Consider the following 17,863-nt stretch of genomic DNA (forward strand, 5'->3'; position numbering starts at 1 on the left):
CCCCCCCGGTCCCCCCATGTCAAAAAAAGCCCGGTCTAGGTAGGGTTAAATGATGCTCGACACGATCAGATGACAGTTATGCAAATCGGGATCTAATTTGCATAATTAATATGACGTTTGTGACGGATGTGACGTAACATACATAAATTAACGTAACGTAATGCTACGTTAATTAACACATTCAACCTTTGTTAGTTGCACCAGGCGACTCACAGAAGATCATATTCCCCGGTCCAAGAGGCATTGATGACTATGCCAGGATGGAGGCCACAATGTCTGAGGACTTAGCAAGCTTCACCCTCTGTGCGCACATGCGCTCCAACATGGATACCAGCAATTGGATTAGCTTTGTCAGCTACGCAGTACCACAACACAACAACGAGCTTTTCTTTTTTTACGTGAATGGTGGATTCAGAGTAAGTATACAGTCGCTTTCGATTGTAGGCTCTCGTTGTCTATCGCTTGCTTATGCTGGATATGTATGTGAAGCAGAAGGATTTATTTAATCATGAAAATTAAATTGTGACATCTGTTACTCCCAATACTGAATCAACAGTCGATGGTAGTTAAATGTCAAACATCAAAGTGCCATTGCAATACCTAAGAAAGACACTAGAATGCCCATATCTAAACATTCTTCTCCCACAGTACAAGCTACATAACGAAGGTAATAAAACAATTTTGAAGGCCTACATGAAAAAAATGAAGAGGTGCCGTATTTGCTTACTTTACCTGTATACAAAATGGTCATGTGGATTTGAAAAATTACAAAAAAGAAGAAAAGGCAAAAGGAGGCGGACATGGGAGAAAACAGACAAGTTGTATCCATACCATGGTATAAAGTGAAATATGTATTTTGAAATCGTTTGGCTTGTAAATAAGCTCATGTCATTTTTTTTCAGTTAGCCTTACAATTTAATGGCATCCAAATGGCTGACCCACCAGTTTGGGACGGTGAGTGGCACACCATATGTACTACCTGGCTTAGCAGTGATGGGGCCTGGCAGCTGTACGCTGACGGCACACTGGCGGATTCAGGTTCCGGGTTTAACGTGGGAGGAAGTGTGCGCACAGGCGGAATATGGATTCTCGGTCAGGACCAAGACGTACTTGGGGGAGGATTCGACGCAAGCCAGTCATTCATTGGAGAGCTGTCGGGAGTGAACCTCTGGGACCGCGTGCTGTCTCCTGCCGAAATAGCAGCGGACTGTAGTTACCATGGTAACGTGATTGACTGGGATACAACTGGTATTGACGTCTTCGGACAGGCCAGCAGGGGTGAGTATCAATGCAGGACGTAGTACCTGCTCATTAATATATGATATTCTTTACAGCTTTACAGGACCTGCACAGGTATGTAATTTTGACGTTTGGCCATATGTGACGTATGACCTGGATACGTGACATATTGTCCAAAAAGTGAGGTATTGACTTCAAAAAGTGACGTTGTTAACGTCCGTAATTTTGACACGGAAAGGATGCCATACTAATAGAACCATTCCAGTGCGTAAGAAACAGATAAATGACGCCTTCTCTCCTACCGTAACGTTACTAGGAAAACGTCTATCACCGCAAAACACCCCCATTGCAACCAATTTTCAAAAATAATGGGCACGGTGAACTTTGGCGTCCTCTATCACAAAACCCAAACCACGAATGTTATAGTCCATCACCAACCACACGAGTGTGTCCAGAGGACTTCCATAATCTTATTTCGACACTCGATAACACAGATACAAAAAAAACCGATCCTCATCAAGCAACTGGACCTCAAAAGCACATATCATATAGGAAACCCCGTGCCAACAGGTGTCAACATTTCCTTCTGCAACGTATAACTTGCACATCTGTGTTATCTCTATCACAACACATGAAACTATGAGATTCTATTTGACCTACCTAGGACGCGCGTTGAAACGAATGTCAACCTGAACCATTAAAGTTAGCTATCGCCCGGTTGTATCTGATGTCTAGCATTAGGAACATCAACTGCCCCTCCTGCGCCTGCGTTCTGTCTAATTTTATAGGAACCAGACACCCTTTTTTCCCTTTTTTTTTCAAAATGGAGCAAGCCGGCTATACCTTAAAACAGCCGATATCCATAAAACCATGACCATTTTCACGGAAACGGGGTTGTCCAGAGGCTGTGAAAATGTTTCATTTTAATGCCCTAAAACACATATACAATTGAACAAAATGGACGTGCATCATCTGCAGCCCAAATAACAAAACAAATCCGTCCACCTTACAGTGAGATACAGCTGCGAACACGAAAACGACGACCACTTACCTAAACCCTTTCACAGAACAATTATAGCTCCTTCCCCGGAGGTAAAACTGCCTAGGAATCATCTAAATGCTCCAAAAGCTATAGGAGTCAGCATAACAGGCTGGGTTCTTAATGAAAACAATGAATTTCTTAAACTTGTTGTCAAACCAAAGCATCAGTACGTGGAAAAGCTATAATAACAAGAAAGACAAGGTCAGCTTGTTTCCACCGTTTGGGCAATAACATGGGCATGTTGGGGTTGATTCAGAGCCTAAATCTTTTTCAATTTTTTTTTGTATTTGCAAATCAGAGAAAAACAACGAAGCGGGCGAATCCGAGAACCAATTAATTACATTTGTTTGGCCTTATGTAATATTAAAATTATCTTTGCATAAAAAAAATTCTATAGAGCATACTTGAGTTGAAATGGTGACTGTTAAAGGACTAGATTTGGAGTCTATGTCTTGGGTGTGTCAACTTTATTATCGTGACTGTTGCTGGCATTTTGCTGGGGTGGCTGTGACATGCAGTTTCAAATACATATATCATGAATATCGTTTAAATGGTAGAGGTAGAGACAATGTTGCAACGAACTGTACAACTAGTCTTTATACATCTAACTGTGAGCGTAAAGTGTTTTTGTATTGTTATAATTTTGGACAATGCATAAAAGATAAAAATGCATATTTTGCAATGTGTACAAACCCATGCTCATTTGATTAAACATTGCAATCCAGGTGATGTAATAATCTGTTACCATCCAATAGAACCATTATAAGAATCTTTAAACGTTGCTTTAGCCTGTTAAACAACTCTCATCATCTTATGACGTTTCACCCACGATGCTAAGTATTTCCCCAAAATGACTTCTTTATACAGCACTTCGACCTACCAGTTTTGTCCTCTATTCTCAAGCGATCAGAAAATAAACCAAAGTCATTGAAGAAGGGGAAATAGACAAAGTAACGTTTGGCGCAGTGCCATCTAGCGGCGAGAAATGGTCATTACAGCCATGCAGAAAGATCGTAAAAATGATTTGTGTAATAATTATTTAACTGACTAACCATTTCAATTAATTACATCGCACAATACGTACCAAAATGTTGTCTGCAGCGTGGCCCACACAATGGCCACTTTCCCAAGTTGCACATTCGGATTGCAAAGTGGAAGTCACCAGCGAGCAAAAACCCCCAGATGACCAACGATGTCATGTCAACCTTGACATCCATGAAGGAATTCGCAGGTAAATCTATGTTGGTTGCTACAACTATATTCTACTTTTACTACGAACTGCATGTCTGTAAAGGTACGTGGCATGTGTGTTCCATCATTCTGTAGCTCATTACGATGTTCGTAACCATTTTATGTTATGTTAGTTACGTTTTGGTTTGTATTTTGTTCAATACTTTAGGTATTGTTATGATAAAATACTGAAAGTAATACTTTTTGCAATATGTTTACCTTATGCGTATTTAAGCAACTAAATTTTTCAGTGTTTTTGGTCATGGATGACATGAATATGTAGCCTTTATTAAGGACTTGTTAGGGTACAAAAATATGGAAATGATTTCTCCCCACAGTGAGAGTAGTCCACTTGTTGTGCATCGCACTGGAGATTTAACCATACATGGCCTTGTGTCTGTCGAAGAATGTACTGAACACTACACGGTAAGAGAAATAATACATGATGGTCAACTTTAATCTGCTCACATATTTTGCGTCTGAAATGAAAACATAGGTAGAAAATACATCGTTTCTAATATAAAGTGTAGTTAAAAATCACAGCTTTTTCTGCCATTAAAAAACGTTCACCAAACATACTGTGCACAAACTACATACGTATCATGATGTATTTAAGGGCAGTTTGATTGTTTTATTTGGTATATAGACCTGGCTAATATTCTATCAACAGGCTTATGATTATGTTTTCTTTCGGTATATGAAAAACAGATTAGGAGACAATATAATGAACTTGCTGCATACAAAGGACCGTGGAGACCAATCCGCTTGTAACTGGTTCCGACACAATGCTTCACTTAGAGTTTAAACCACTTAGACTTTAAACCAGAAAAACATATTTTGTAATTAAATATGAAATTATTACACATGCATTATTTAAAAAATGTGAGTCAGGGGAAATGTTCACCACAATGCCTTTGTTAAACTGTCTTTTTGTAGATTATTTAATTCTGTATGGTATTTTCATGTGAAATTATCCGTACAAAGGCTACGACTTTTCAGCATGGAGTACCTTTAATTAACAATACCATTATAGGTTTACGTCTTTGTTCCATATATCAGGCAAACTCAAGTGACGCCATGTTTCTTCTTAACTAGAACGTGTACCTGGTCTCACGTTGTATGCAGTTGCGTTCCGTGGATAGGACTTTTGTTTAAAAAACATATTTAATTTGTTCGCAATTTTCGGTTGTGACCACTCTTGATTAATGCTTACATAGATGGACATAGACTGGAGCGTCTGGAATAATCTCGCGTTCAGAAGATGTCCAACGGAAATGCCAGTTTTGTCCTACGCTTTACCAGAAGGCACCTCAGACAACGAACTAAACCTGCTTCTTAGAGCAAACACCGTGGACGAAGGCCTGTATATGATTCAGGTATGTCTAGTCAAATGTCTAATACGTTTTTTTTTTGCTTTCCATACCAATACAGTGTTTAAAAACACGTCTCCTATATTTAGGCCACCAGACCAGCAGTTTTAAAGGCCATTTGGGTGTCTAAAAATTCTGTTCCCTCATTTGAATCATTTGATTAATATAATATTTAAAAAAAAATCGGAAACCGTAGACTTCCAAAAAGTACTCTCAATTTTAGTGACCTTCAAGTTCACATAAAGCGTTTGTGTAATTTTTAAATGATATAATTTCTTCGGGTATTACAACACACACTTCATCTCAGCCACTGCGTGCTTGCTCACATTCAAGCGTAATCGCATGAATTAACGGCCATCATAATCTCCCCCCACGCACTAAGAAACCAAAGCAATCGAGAGAACGAAGGCACAATAATGCCCGAAACACCCAGGCTTCCGTTTCATACGTTTATTTGCAAATTCATGCCCTAAGACTGATTGCAACATGACACAATGTATAGAGTATAGAGACAGTGCAATGGTGACAAGTGGAACAAGTGACCAATTAGAAACTGAACTTCTTTTGGTTTTATCATTAAAGTTAATCTGTGTTGGTAGTTACATGTTTAAAGTTAAAACTTTTGTTCCAACAAAAACATCTCTCTCCTAGAGCTTTCCATCAGTCACTCTGGTCTTCCTCAGTAGACTGACCCAGTGAAGCTTGTCACGTGGCTTCTTTGAAGTGTGTCAACACTGGGTCAAAGGTATCTGGTAGACGATGTCGACCCCCGTCGCGGTTCAATGTAGGGTGATGGGCACTGATGTATATGGCTTCCTCCACCCCTCTCAAGAAATAGTCTTGTTCAGTGTCTAAAATCCTTACAGTGTCAAGTGAAACAAAATGTCCGGGTGACTCTATGTGGATGTGTTGAGACACCTCTGAACTGGCAGAGCTAGGCCGTGTATGTTTTTCAAACCTGGCTTTTAGAGACCAATATACGTTTCCTGGCAGGTCCTCTTGTTGTTTTTGCCCTGGCAGGGGATGTGGTACATGACACCACAATTCTTCTCTTTGGGGGTTCTGTCCTTGGGCGCAACAAGAATGTGTCTTAAAGTAGTGGTTGGTTTAAAACAAGTTGCAATCCCGTGGGAAATGAAAATCCTCCTGAGAGCTTCAGACTGGTCCTTGATGTATGGAAGGACTACCAACCCCTTGGACTTTGTTCCTGCTGAGGGTTTGGTGTTGGGTGGTTTGGGGCAGGTCGCTTTGTTAATGGCCCACTGGGGGTTGCCACAAGTTTTTAATGCTTGGGTTAGATGGGACTTCTCGGTCTCTAAATCCTGTGGATCTGACACTATGATGTTGGCTCTGTGGAATAGAGTCCTAATCACCCCTTGTGGTCAAGTGGATGGTTACAGTCAAAGTTTAGGTATTGATACGTGTGTGTGGGTTTCAGGTAAATCCTTATCTGTAGTGACCAATCTTCCTGTATCACTGTAAGGGTGTCAAGAAAGGCTAAAGATCTGTTCCGTTCCTGCTCAGGAGTGAACTTAATGTCAGGGTCTAAACCCTCAGCAGGAACAAAGTCCAAGGGGTTGGTAGTCCTTCCATACATCAAGGACCTGATGGGCAAAAACAACAAGGGCAAAAACAACAAGAGGCCCTGCCAGGAAAAGTATATTGGGGAAACAGGGAGGTCTCTAAAAGCCAGGTTTGAAGAACATACACGGCCTAGCTCTGCCAGTTCAGAGGTGTCTCAACACATCCACATAGAGTCACCCGGTCATTTTATTTCACTTGACACTGTAAGGATTTTAGACACTGAACAAGACTATTTCTTGAGAGGGGTGAAGGAAGCCATAAAAATGTACATCAGTGCCCATCACCCTACATTGAACCGCGGCTGGGGTTGACATCGTCTACCAGATACCTATGACCCAATGTTTACGTCACACTTCAAAGAAGCCACATGACAAGATTCACTGGGTCAGTCTACTGTGGAAGGCCAGAGTGACTGGTGAAAAGCTCTAGGTGAGAGAATTTTTTGTGTTGGAACAAAAGTTTTAACTATAAACTTCTTTTGGTTTTGACTTCCTTTTTAAAAGCAGTAGACTCGAAGACGAAGTGTCACAGCTTTTTCACAATGGGTGGGTTTGGAAAGTTTAACAGGGCTTTGGTCTCTTTGATCAGTAAAATTTTGGAAGTTGTGGTGAAATTTGGTGGCTTTTTTTATACCTTTTTTTTTCTTTCCAGATCGTGAAATGACAGTTGGACCACTTTGACATACAGTACTTACAAATTTTTTCCCCTACAAGTAACATTTTCATACCACCCTTTCTCGACTTCGAGATGGTGGGCGCTAACTCTAATTGCTTTACAAATAAGAAAGTCCTGTAATTTTTTTTTCTTTCCATCTGATTTTTTTTTATCCATCATGCAGTTCCGGGTTACCAGAAAATTAACAGGAAACAGTGATGTTTTCATTACTGCTGCGCAGACGTGGGTAAAGTTTACCAGCCAGCCGATCGTCGCCAGCGTGGGCAGCAGCGTGCGAACCGTACCGGCATCCGGAGACATCCGGATTGACGCTAGCCTGTCCTACGATCCGGAAGGGGTTCTTAGTACTGACACATTTACTTACAAATGGACATGTAAGGTGGTGGAGCTGCGTAAGTTCATTTCAGACTTCACTTTACACCTATAAAGATGAGGAGGAAAGCATAATGCCTTCTGGCAAGCACTGCATTTTCATTGTTGTCATTTTAACGTCTTTATTCCTTATAATGTGCACGTCATCGGATCGGGAAAAATATTATTGCCTTTGTCAGAAGGTTATGTTTTTGGTTTGGACCTGGTTAAGTGGCTATTGCGTTGTTCTGTATGTTGGTCAACGTCAATAAAACCATTTTAAAGTCCTGTATAAAAAATGCCTGGGGTATTTGTCCACTCTACGTCCATGCTTAATTTCAGGTCATTTAGATAAAAAAATATAAAAATACATAAATCCATTTTACCGAATGGGCGGAGGAGAAGGAGGAGAAGAAACATGAGAGAACACTTGGAGAGGCGGAGAGGCGGAAAAAGAAAGAAACATACATTCTGCAACTGTTCTGTTAAGACTAATTCCTATTATTATTGTAGTACTAACGATTGCATTACAAAAAATGCAGCCCCATCACTTGACGTATCAACAGTCAACATAGCTCGATGCAAGGCGACAGCAACAGCAAGCTCTTCGGTCACAGGCACTCCGGACATGGTCATTGACGGGAACAACGGCGGACAACTACCTTCTTGCGTCTTTGAACTGCAGCAAAGTGGAAATGAGTGGTGGATGGTAGATTTGAATCACCCGAGCCCGATTGACAGGTGCGATCTGGATACAAGTATTATACACAGAACAATGACTTATCGTGATGTACTTGTCTTGAGAGGTAAAATAGAGAGACTTGAGTAAGCCAGCTAAATGATATTTGTTCTTTCACGTGATGTTTGCTTAATATATACTAGAACAGTACTAATGCTATCTTAACACATTTATTGAAACACTTGGGATCTAAGTAACATCAAAGTTTTGTGTTATGTTGGCGAGCCATGTACCTACTGTGAATACTTTCATCGGGTTGGTGATTGATTGAATTTATTCATTACCACTTTAACAAGAGTAGACGTTTCGATGACCGTCTGTCATTTTCATCAGGGAAATTGTGACTGCTTCACTGTACACTCAAGTTAGGTGTTACTGGCTCAGTGCACGTTGTTAGCAATACCGCCAGTCTTTGGTGCACAGGTTATCAGTAACACCTAGCTTCAGTGCACAGTAAACCAGTCATAAATGTCATTAAAACGTTAACGTTGCTTTTGTTAAAGTGGATGTGACAAAGAAATTATTTTCCAATTTTTAACATTGTTCAACTTGTCTGGTCTGTCAGCTGTCACATACGGACAAGAACACCACATTTATACAATATCATCATGATATTATAAATTGATGTTAAACAGGATTGTCATCTACGGTCGAACTGATGACCACTGGGACTCTCTGAACCCGCTCGATGTTTACATGGGGAACTCAGCACAGCTGACGGAGAATACCTTGGTCGCTAGCAGTCTCAATTTAACCCAACAACAAACAACAATGACAGTTCATGGAAACAGTATTCTTGCGCAATACGTTGGTCTCTTCATGTCAGGAGAAGGTCACAGGAAATTCCTCTGCGAAGTGGAAGTTTATATTAACGACATAACATATCTGGGTAAGTCAGTTAAACATCATAGAAAAAGACACAACCAAATGCCAACTAGACCGTCATCTTTAAAATATGTAACATAAACGAATTACAAACTTCTTTTTTCAACTGCTTCGTAAAATCAAACCGATGAAACAATCGTCAGCGATGTGCAAGTTCCAAACTTAGCAGTTCATCTTGCATTGATCGGTCAAACATGATGCTACTAACGGTATGTTCAACACAGGGAATAAGGTACAAAGATTTATATAGAATAAAATAAACATTTAAAACTGGTTGTTTCTCTATTTAGATTGTTGTCACGTGCTTGGGCCCCAGCTAGACAGTTCACCCCCGGGAGAGCTGCTGTACGGGTCCCCATCAAACTTTCCGGAACGACCATTGGGCGCTGCCGTGAACATCAGTGTCCATGTAAAAGCTGGGGATCTACCTTCTCAAGAAGCGTACACAGTAGCTCGTGTGGCCACGAACGCCAGCTTATCAGAACTCAAACTGGAGTAAGAAAAATCTGCACATTATGTTTCTCTCTGTCTGCCTCTCTGACTCTGTGTATGTGCGTGAGAGAGAGAGAGAAAGAGGAGAGAGAGAGAGAAAGAGAAAGATTCCGATCGAAACCTTTCTACTGAGACTATTATTTTAACGCAGATTTTCAAGTAATGACATCTGTATTCCTTTAGTTGGTTGGCATGTTTGATTTAGTATGGACCAGATGGTTGAAATTAAGCCAAACTATACCGGAATCACCTACTTTAAAAGACGTACGACAGATTTGGCTGGAATTATCTAACCGATGATATGTGATTACATTAATTCTGTCGCCGGCAAAAGAACTACACATAGAAGCAGAATTTAAGAAGACTGTATCTTTTAAGATACATTAATTATATATTCATTTCATGTAAATTCATTTCAATTTTACTAAAAATGCGTTGACATAACATAGACCCCAAAAAAATCTTATCTACCCTTAAGTTAGTTTTAGACACTGTACGTGAATACTCGTGGCGTCGGGTGGCGCAGTGGTCAGAGCAATCGACTATGAACCAAGAAGACCCGGGTTCGATTCCGAGTCGTACCCGGTACATGTCTAAACATGCGCCCCGACGTTGTGCCCTTGGGAAAGGCACTTTACACGAATTTCCCCACTCCACCCAGGTGTAAATGGGTACCTAACTTCGGTTGGGGAAAGTCGTATTGAGGTCACCTTGTGGCGCCGAATGGCAGCCGCACAGACCCTTGCGACAGTTCCACAAAAAATAATTGTGGAAAAAATATGTGTATCATGTGTAATATTTGATTGTTGTAATTGTTGTGATTTGTATTGATTATTATGTGATACCCTGCATCAATTCAGCCGTATAAAGGCTGCGACTGCACGGGTACTGTTTGGACAATAAAAACCATTTATTATTATTATTATTTATAAAGATGTGAAGAAAATTGCAACCCCGGTAACACGTTACAACACAAGCCACTTCAGCTCTACACAGCTTCTGAAATCCTGGGTACGACGGAGTTCACTTTAGAGGAACATCCTGTCGGCTTCCTGCTCCAAAACTGGCATCAGTCGAAAAATGCTTCAAACATACGACTGAGGATTCCTGGTGGTGTCTTCCAGGTACGCTCTGTGAATATATAATCGGTTTATATAATTGGTTTGTTTACTCGTGTGTTTGTTTCTCTCCAAGTATGCTTGTTTATAAGCATTTTTATGTAAGTACATACTGAGCAATCCGGAATTTCATTGTACCTTATTAGCACACTGCATCTATTCAGAAAAAGCAGAATAAAATGTAAAAAAAAAACACAATTGTTGTATACTTTATTAGTTACTTAATTGACCGTACCTTCAAAAATTGCAACCAGCATGGCGCCCAGCACTTCATTGATATAAAATGTTTTTTTTATCAAACCCTTTTATTTAAGATTTTTTTTTAAATTCTAGAACTAGTTTATAACACAAAATAAAATGTAATCTCAGGCGGAAGGATTTTACACTGTCCGGTTCAGTGATGTGTCCGATGACCAGACAAGGATCTCAGAGTGGCGGTTTCGTGTTTCCGCCAACCCGACAGTCCCGTCAGCAGAGAACGGCGACTTCTCAGATGTCTGTGTCCTTCTCCCAGCGGGTGGCATATCTTTGATTGACAAATTTTGCGTCGAATGTCAAGGTGCAAGTTTTGCTAGTAATATCATCTTTAGATTGATAGGTTCTCTTCATCATTGCCGGACAAAATACTTTTCTAAGTTTAACTTTAGCAAAGGCATTCAAAACCTCTTACGTTGTGTAGAAAAAAAACCCATTCATACCGAAATGGTCCAACTTGTAACAAACAACAGTTTTATCTAGCATTCTTACATTCCCTCATATCAATCATGCAAATCAGGTCTGATTTGAATACGTTCTGTTATGTTAATCTTTCTAAATGCGGTATGTACGAGATTCACAGCAGTTACCACCATGAAATCATAGTATTTTCTAATAAATCATGCAAATTAGCTCTTCACTTTCATAATTAATATCTGCCGATGTTCTTCTCATTCTCAATTACATTATGTCATAATTTTCAATAGTCAGAATGAGTTACCCATCCAAAATTCGTGACCCTACCTTGTCTTGATCATGAGATGTCAAAACCGGAAGTTCAGCTCAATACCATAACAAGCCGCTAGGGAGCTGCTTGAACTCTCATAAAGACCACATGCGTACATACACATACACATACGCATACACATACATACTTACTGACATAGAATATATTATTACACGATTGTATGACGTATTGCACAATGTTTTATGTTTCATACCATGATTACAAAGTACACATTTTTGACGACCTCATATAATATCGTGCCACCTAGGGCATATCAAATCACAACGCTGTCAAGCAACTGAAATCCAATCTCCACCCACTAGGTTCCAATCTCCATTTGAAAGTTCCCTTATCATCTCCGCCCACACAATACTACCTTCCCGGAAGTAAAAATAATGTAATTTCTTTTGTACTTTAGAGTTTGTAGATCCACTGGGTCCTCTTGTAACAGAGTTCAGTTTGCGTCAAGTGACGGACACAGGTGACCTGGCTACGGTAAAGTTCCCGGGAGACACACCTCCTACCGACACTGAATTCATCCGACCGCCGCTTCGTTATTGGGTAATATTATTCGTTTTGGGTAATATTATACTTTTCATGCTTAAAGAGGAAACCTTTACAACAAAAATTACCAATATAGCAATAATTTCAGCTAACGTAAATTTTGGGACTTCAGTCTGCCACTGACAGCCATGGTGATCATATTGGTTGAGGCCTTTGCTGAGACAGTGGCTAAGACAATTTGATTTTTTTAAGACACTTTGAAATGTTTAACAGATAAGTAATTAAAGTATGGTTGTATATAAAGAAGTTAGCTTTACCTACCGATATATATAAGGTAATGACAACGCTGGCATATTCTGCCAGTAGTGCCTGACATCTGACACACGATACAGTTCTACAGAACTCTAGTGTCCATGTATACTAGTATCTTAGACTACCAAATACGGATACAAAATGCAATTACAGGACATATTTCTAGACATTATTAAAGCTAATTCAGATGTGAGAAAAACATTAGAAACTTTGAAACAGCTTTACGGGGGCTGATATGAACGTTGAAATGTGAGCACAAGATTGTTTTCCACAATCCTAAAAGGTTATCTTACTTAGCCAAAAAGCAAAGTGAAGACAATTTTTGGGAAGTCCAAAAAGGAACAAAAGTTGGACAAGTTAATACAAGATGATGCAAATTAGTAAAAGAGCTCCTATTGTGCACAACAGGAGCTTAAGTGCTGTCTGTCTTTGAGCCTGGGAGCGCCAAAAAACATTGTCTTAGAGATCTACATGTACCCGTAGTCCCCCATCTCTGTTGAGGGTGGAGTTGTGCATTCTTTCGTATATTGCCTCTTTAACACCCCGTTCTCACCAGGGTGTTTCGCGGTCTAAGATATCCGTGGACTCGAGTTTGAAAGAGTGACCCTGATTGTGTTGTAGGTGGTGGAAAATAGCTGAGGAGTAGCCGTTAGCACTAGGTCTGCAATGTTCCTTGTACTTTGTACCTTACTTTAAGCGGCCGACTGGTCTCTCCTAAGTAGGTGTTGTCACAAGTGGGCTCCTCACATTTGAGTCTGTAAATAAAATTCGCCTTGGTACATTTGTGAGGTCGATCCTTTGTCTGAGGGTTGAGTGAGGTTAGTGGCTATGTTGAAGTTTTTGAAGATCAGTCGGAGCTTCTCAGATACTCCTAGGACATAAGGAATGGTGATGTTGGCCACCAAAACTATCGTAGAGAAAGATGGCAACCTTCACTTTGAAGTTTACAGGAAACTGACCCACACTGATCAATACCTGGCCTTTGATTCCCACCACCCTTTGAAACACAAACTAGCAGTGATCAAAACTCTCTCCCATCGCACAGACAACATTATCACTTCAGACCAAGCCAAAACATACGAACATAGACACCTCCGAGGTGCCCTGGCTAAGTTTGGATACCAAAACGTAACCTTCAATAAAGCTCTAAAACCTTCAGATCAGTCTAAGAGTAAGAAAACACGGAAGTGCAAACCATTGACAAACAAAAACAAGGCCAACATCACCATTCCGTATGTCCAAGGACTGCAAGGAGTATCTGAGAAGATCCGACTGATCTTCCAAAACTTCAACATAGCCACTAACCTCACTCAACCCTCAGACAAAAATTGGCACACCCTAAGGATCGACCTCACAAAGGTACAAAAAAAAAAGGCGAATTTTATTTACAGACTTAAATATGAGGAGCCCAATTGTAACAACACCTGCATCGGAGAGACGAGTCGACCGCTCAAAGTAAGGTACAAAGAACATTGCAGACCTAGTGCTAACGGCTACTCCTCAGCCATTTTCCACAGCCTACAACACAACCAGGGTCACTCTTTCAAACTCGAGGCCATGGATATCTTAGACCGCGAAACACGCTGGTGGGAACGGACTATTAAAGAGGCAGTATATGAAAGAATGTACAACCCCACCCTCAACAGAGATATGGGACTTCGGGTGGATCACTCAGGCACTTGATTTTTTGGCGCTCCCAGGCTCAAACACAAACAGCACTTAAGCTCCTGTTCTGCACAATAGGAGCTCTTTGACTAATTTTCCATCATCTTGTATTGACTTGTCTAACTTTTGTTCCTTTTTGGACTAACAAAAATTGTCTTCACTTATTTGCATATCAATCAATAGTTTGTGTTTATAAACCTGCACGCGTAACTGCTTTTTGGCGTATCTAACTAGCTGGGTGTCTAACCTTAATCGACGTATTTAACTTAGCAATTATATCGATGATTCTGCATGATTCTGCATGATTCTGCATGAATCATACTTCGAAAACCAACCAAAAATTTGGATGCACTTAAAAATGACCAATAATATGTTAATAGCGGCTATACAGTCTGTAGGTGCTTTTGTGTTTATGTAGTTATTGGGGAACTTCACAATGCAAGCTGCTGAAAAAGTCACAGTGGGAAGTTCTTATACATTTCTGTCCTAGGCACAGGTTGTTGAGCTTTGTATATCTGTACTCTTATATTTGTACTTTTTACAGACTAATGAGAAATTGTAAATGAAATATTTTTTCCTGAATCTCTTTTTCTACTTCCCAGGTACCTTATACATTTTTGTTTCACGTGTTTCCTGGCATTTTGAATGTTCATGTCCGCGTTTCGTCAGTGGACGGTAGATTCATCGAGTTTGACATGTCACCAGTTCAGGTTGGTGCAACGTCAACTATTATAAATGTAAAGTGTACCCTTAGCTTATAACCAAATATTAAAGGAAATAGCATCGTTATCATACAAGTGTGATAATGATTGTCTTAAGCACCTGAAGTATCTAAATTGTGGATGCCTAAGATAGTACGTTTTTACTGATACATGTATCTCTTCATTGTTGAAATATATTTAAATAAAAAAGGAGGTTGGTATACGCTTTATGCCCTATGATATACAACTGTATAATGAAGCTTATTGATGAACATTGATTATCAAATTATACATATACACTTATGGTTAAATATTACATGCTCCTAGATGTCAAATTTTTCTGTGCTTATTATTATTGTCAGATGATTATAAAAGTGCCTGATTACATCGAAAACAATAAACCTGATGTCTATAATGTTTGCCCTACAGATACGTTTTCCAAGTATCTCTCAATTCGAAGAATACATTGATGACTACATGACCTACCCAAACGGCACCTTCTTCACACAGATCCATATAGGAGATATGGAAAACGTTCTAACAGGATCCCTCGTGGCCTCATATGTGACAAGACACTTGTCCAGCAATGGGCACGACACAATGGAGGTATGATTTGAAATATGGCCGTTATTTAACAACGAAAATAGGATTTCGCATAGTCCCTAAAAAGGTGTGATATTGCTGATTTCTTTAAAGATCTTTTCTATTGTGTATAGAATAAATGTAGAAGCCATAGGAGATATTTGTTATTCAAATGTAGTAATATATTCCCTTTAAGGTCAAATTGGACGTAAGGAGCTTTTTTTTCAAACAAATCATTATCTTAATATATCACCATTATGTCTATGTTAACATGTTATATCACCATTGTATCAAGAATTTTAGAAATAACATATATCGTAATGGGAAGAGAATTACCTATACATGTACAAGGCAGGTCCATTTATCTGTAGCATTTTTGTGAAGGTAACAGACAAAGTAATATACGCACTATGGAGGGTGCCAACACCAGACAAAGAGAGCATATGGGGTGTGTCTCTGTCCGTTACCATGGTAACAAACACAGCACGAAAACAGATATTTAAGCAAAATTTACGACATCCGTATTGAGACTTTAAAGACAGGGAAATATTTAAGCAGACTTTAAGATCAATTAAAGTGTACTGAAAAAGAAATCTAATCTTTACGAAGGATTTTCGCAGTTGTAAATGTAACGTATTACGGCATGTTTCTTTACGCACGGTTTACAGATACTGAAATATTCAGTTACGACAAACATGTTAAACTTGTATGTCCCAGAAAGGTACAGGAAATGTTTTGTATTTCTGTTTCAAAACTTGAAATTTGAAATTTGAAACATGAGTAAATCAATCAGGTATATTTTTATGTTTTTTCTACGCACAATTTAAAGCAAGACGGAAAAGACGCCGCGTAAATTAGAGCCTGTGCCTAGAACTCTGTTTCCTTTCAACGCCTGACATGAATTGTAGCAGACCTCGGTGCACGCAAATATAAAAATTTTTATGTTTTCATGGCTTACCAACAAACATATGACGTGTTTAATCCTCCTCTCCGCACACTTTCAGTGTACAGTGGGCAGACTTTCCCTCTTTAGCTTATATGTTCCCAAAAGTCATATGAAAGGTAGCATTTATTCAACAAATAAACGACGTGTTTAATCTTTCTCTACGCACGCTTTAAGCGAACGGGGGAGAACCTCCCCCCTTTAGCTTATATATTCCCAAAAGCTATATGAAATATAGCGTTTATTCAACAACAATAAGGCGTGTTTAATCTTTCCATACGCGTATTTTAAGTGACATTCGATTATATGCTCCCAAAAGCTATATGAAATGTAACGTTTATTCAACAAACATACCACATGTTTAATCATTACATACGCGTATTTTAAGTGACGTTGGATTATATGCTCCCAAAAGCTACATGAAATGTAACGTTTATTCCATAAACATACCACATGTTTAAACATTCCATACGCGCATTTTAAGTGACGTTGGCTTATATATTCCCAAAAACTCTATGAAACGTTGCGTTTATTCAACAAATATACGACGTTTTTAATCTTAACCTTACGAGTTCTTTAAGTGACGTTAACATATATGTTACCGAAAGCAATATGAAATGTAACGTTTATTCAACAAATATACGACGTGCTTAATCTTACCTTACACGTACTTTAAGTGAAGTTAGCTTATATGTTACCGAAAGCTATATGAAATATACCGTTTATTCAACAAACATACGACATGTTTAGTTTTTCCTTACGCGCATTTTAAGTGACGTTGGCTTATTTATTCCTAAAAACTCCATGAAACGTAGCGTTTATTCAACAAACATACGGTGTGTTTAATCTTACCTTACGAGTTTTGTAAGTGACGTTTGCTTATATGTTCCCGAAAGCTAAAGGAAATGTAGCGTTTATTCAACAAACATACGACGTGTTTAGTTTTTCCATACGCGCATTTTGAGTGACGTTGGTTTATATATTCCCCAAAGCTATATGAAACGTAGCGGTTAGTCAACAAACATACGGCGTGTTTAATCTTACCTTACGCGCATTGGCTTATATGTTCCCGAAAGCTAAAGGAAATGTAACGTTTATTCAACAAACATACGACGTGTTTAATTTTTCTGTACGCGTATTTTAAATGACACTGGCTTATATGTTCCCAAAACCTCTATGAAACGATGCGTTTATTCAGCAAACATACGACGTGTTTAATCTTAACCCATGCGAATTTTAGGTATTAAAACGGGAGGTGATCTCTTCCCTTCAGCTCATATATCCCCAAAAGTATAATTTTACGTTATTCTATTTCGTCTATGTATTCAAACAGGAAAATACTGTCCGTCCGTAACATGTTTATGATGTTACGTACTCCGTCCTGGAATTTTTAGGTGGACAATTCGGGTGTGAAAGTACAAGACCGTTGTTTCAGGATGGACAAATCAG

At 39.3% G+C, this 17,863-nt stretch overlaps 1 protein-coding gene across 1 annotated transcript in view; it reads left to right on the top strand.

Annotated features, from left to right (window-relative positions):
- Positions 1-9,049: 9,049 nt before the first annotated feature.
- LOC109472069 (polycystic kidney disease protein 1-like 2) overlaps positions 9,050-17,863 on the top strand; it is a 29,504-nt gene continuing 20,690 nt past the window's right edge. Inside the window, exons 1-6 of the mRNA XM_019771644.1 lie at positions 9,050-9,119; positions 9,406-9,610; positions 10,542-10,731; positions 11,095-11,284; positions 12,126-12,268; positions 14,791-14,898. Of these exons, the coding sequence (XP_019627203.1) occupies positions 9,050-9,119; positions 9,406-9,610; positions 10,542-10,731; positions 11,095-11,284; positions 12,126-12,268; positions 14,791-14,898 (906 nt within the window). The remainder of the gene's footprint in view (positions 9,120-9,405; positions 9,611-10,541; positions 10,732-11,094; positions 11,285-12,125; positions 12,269-14,790; positions 14,899-17,863) is intronic.

Source organism: Branchiostoma belcheri, unplaced genomic scaffold (assembly GCF_001625305.1).
Source record: "Branchiostoma belcheri isolate BF01 breed outbred unplaced genomic scaffold, Haploidv18h27 scaffold265, whole genome shotgun sequence".
Classification (NCBI taxonomy): domain Eukaryota; kingdom Metazoa; phylum Chordata; class Leptocardii; order Amphioxiformes; family Branchiostomatidae; genus Branchiostoma; species Branchiostoma belcheri.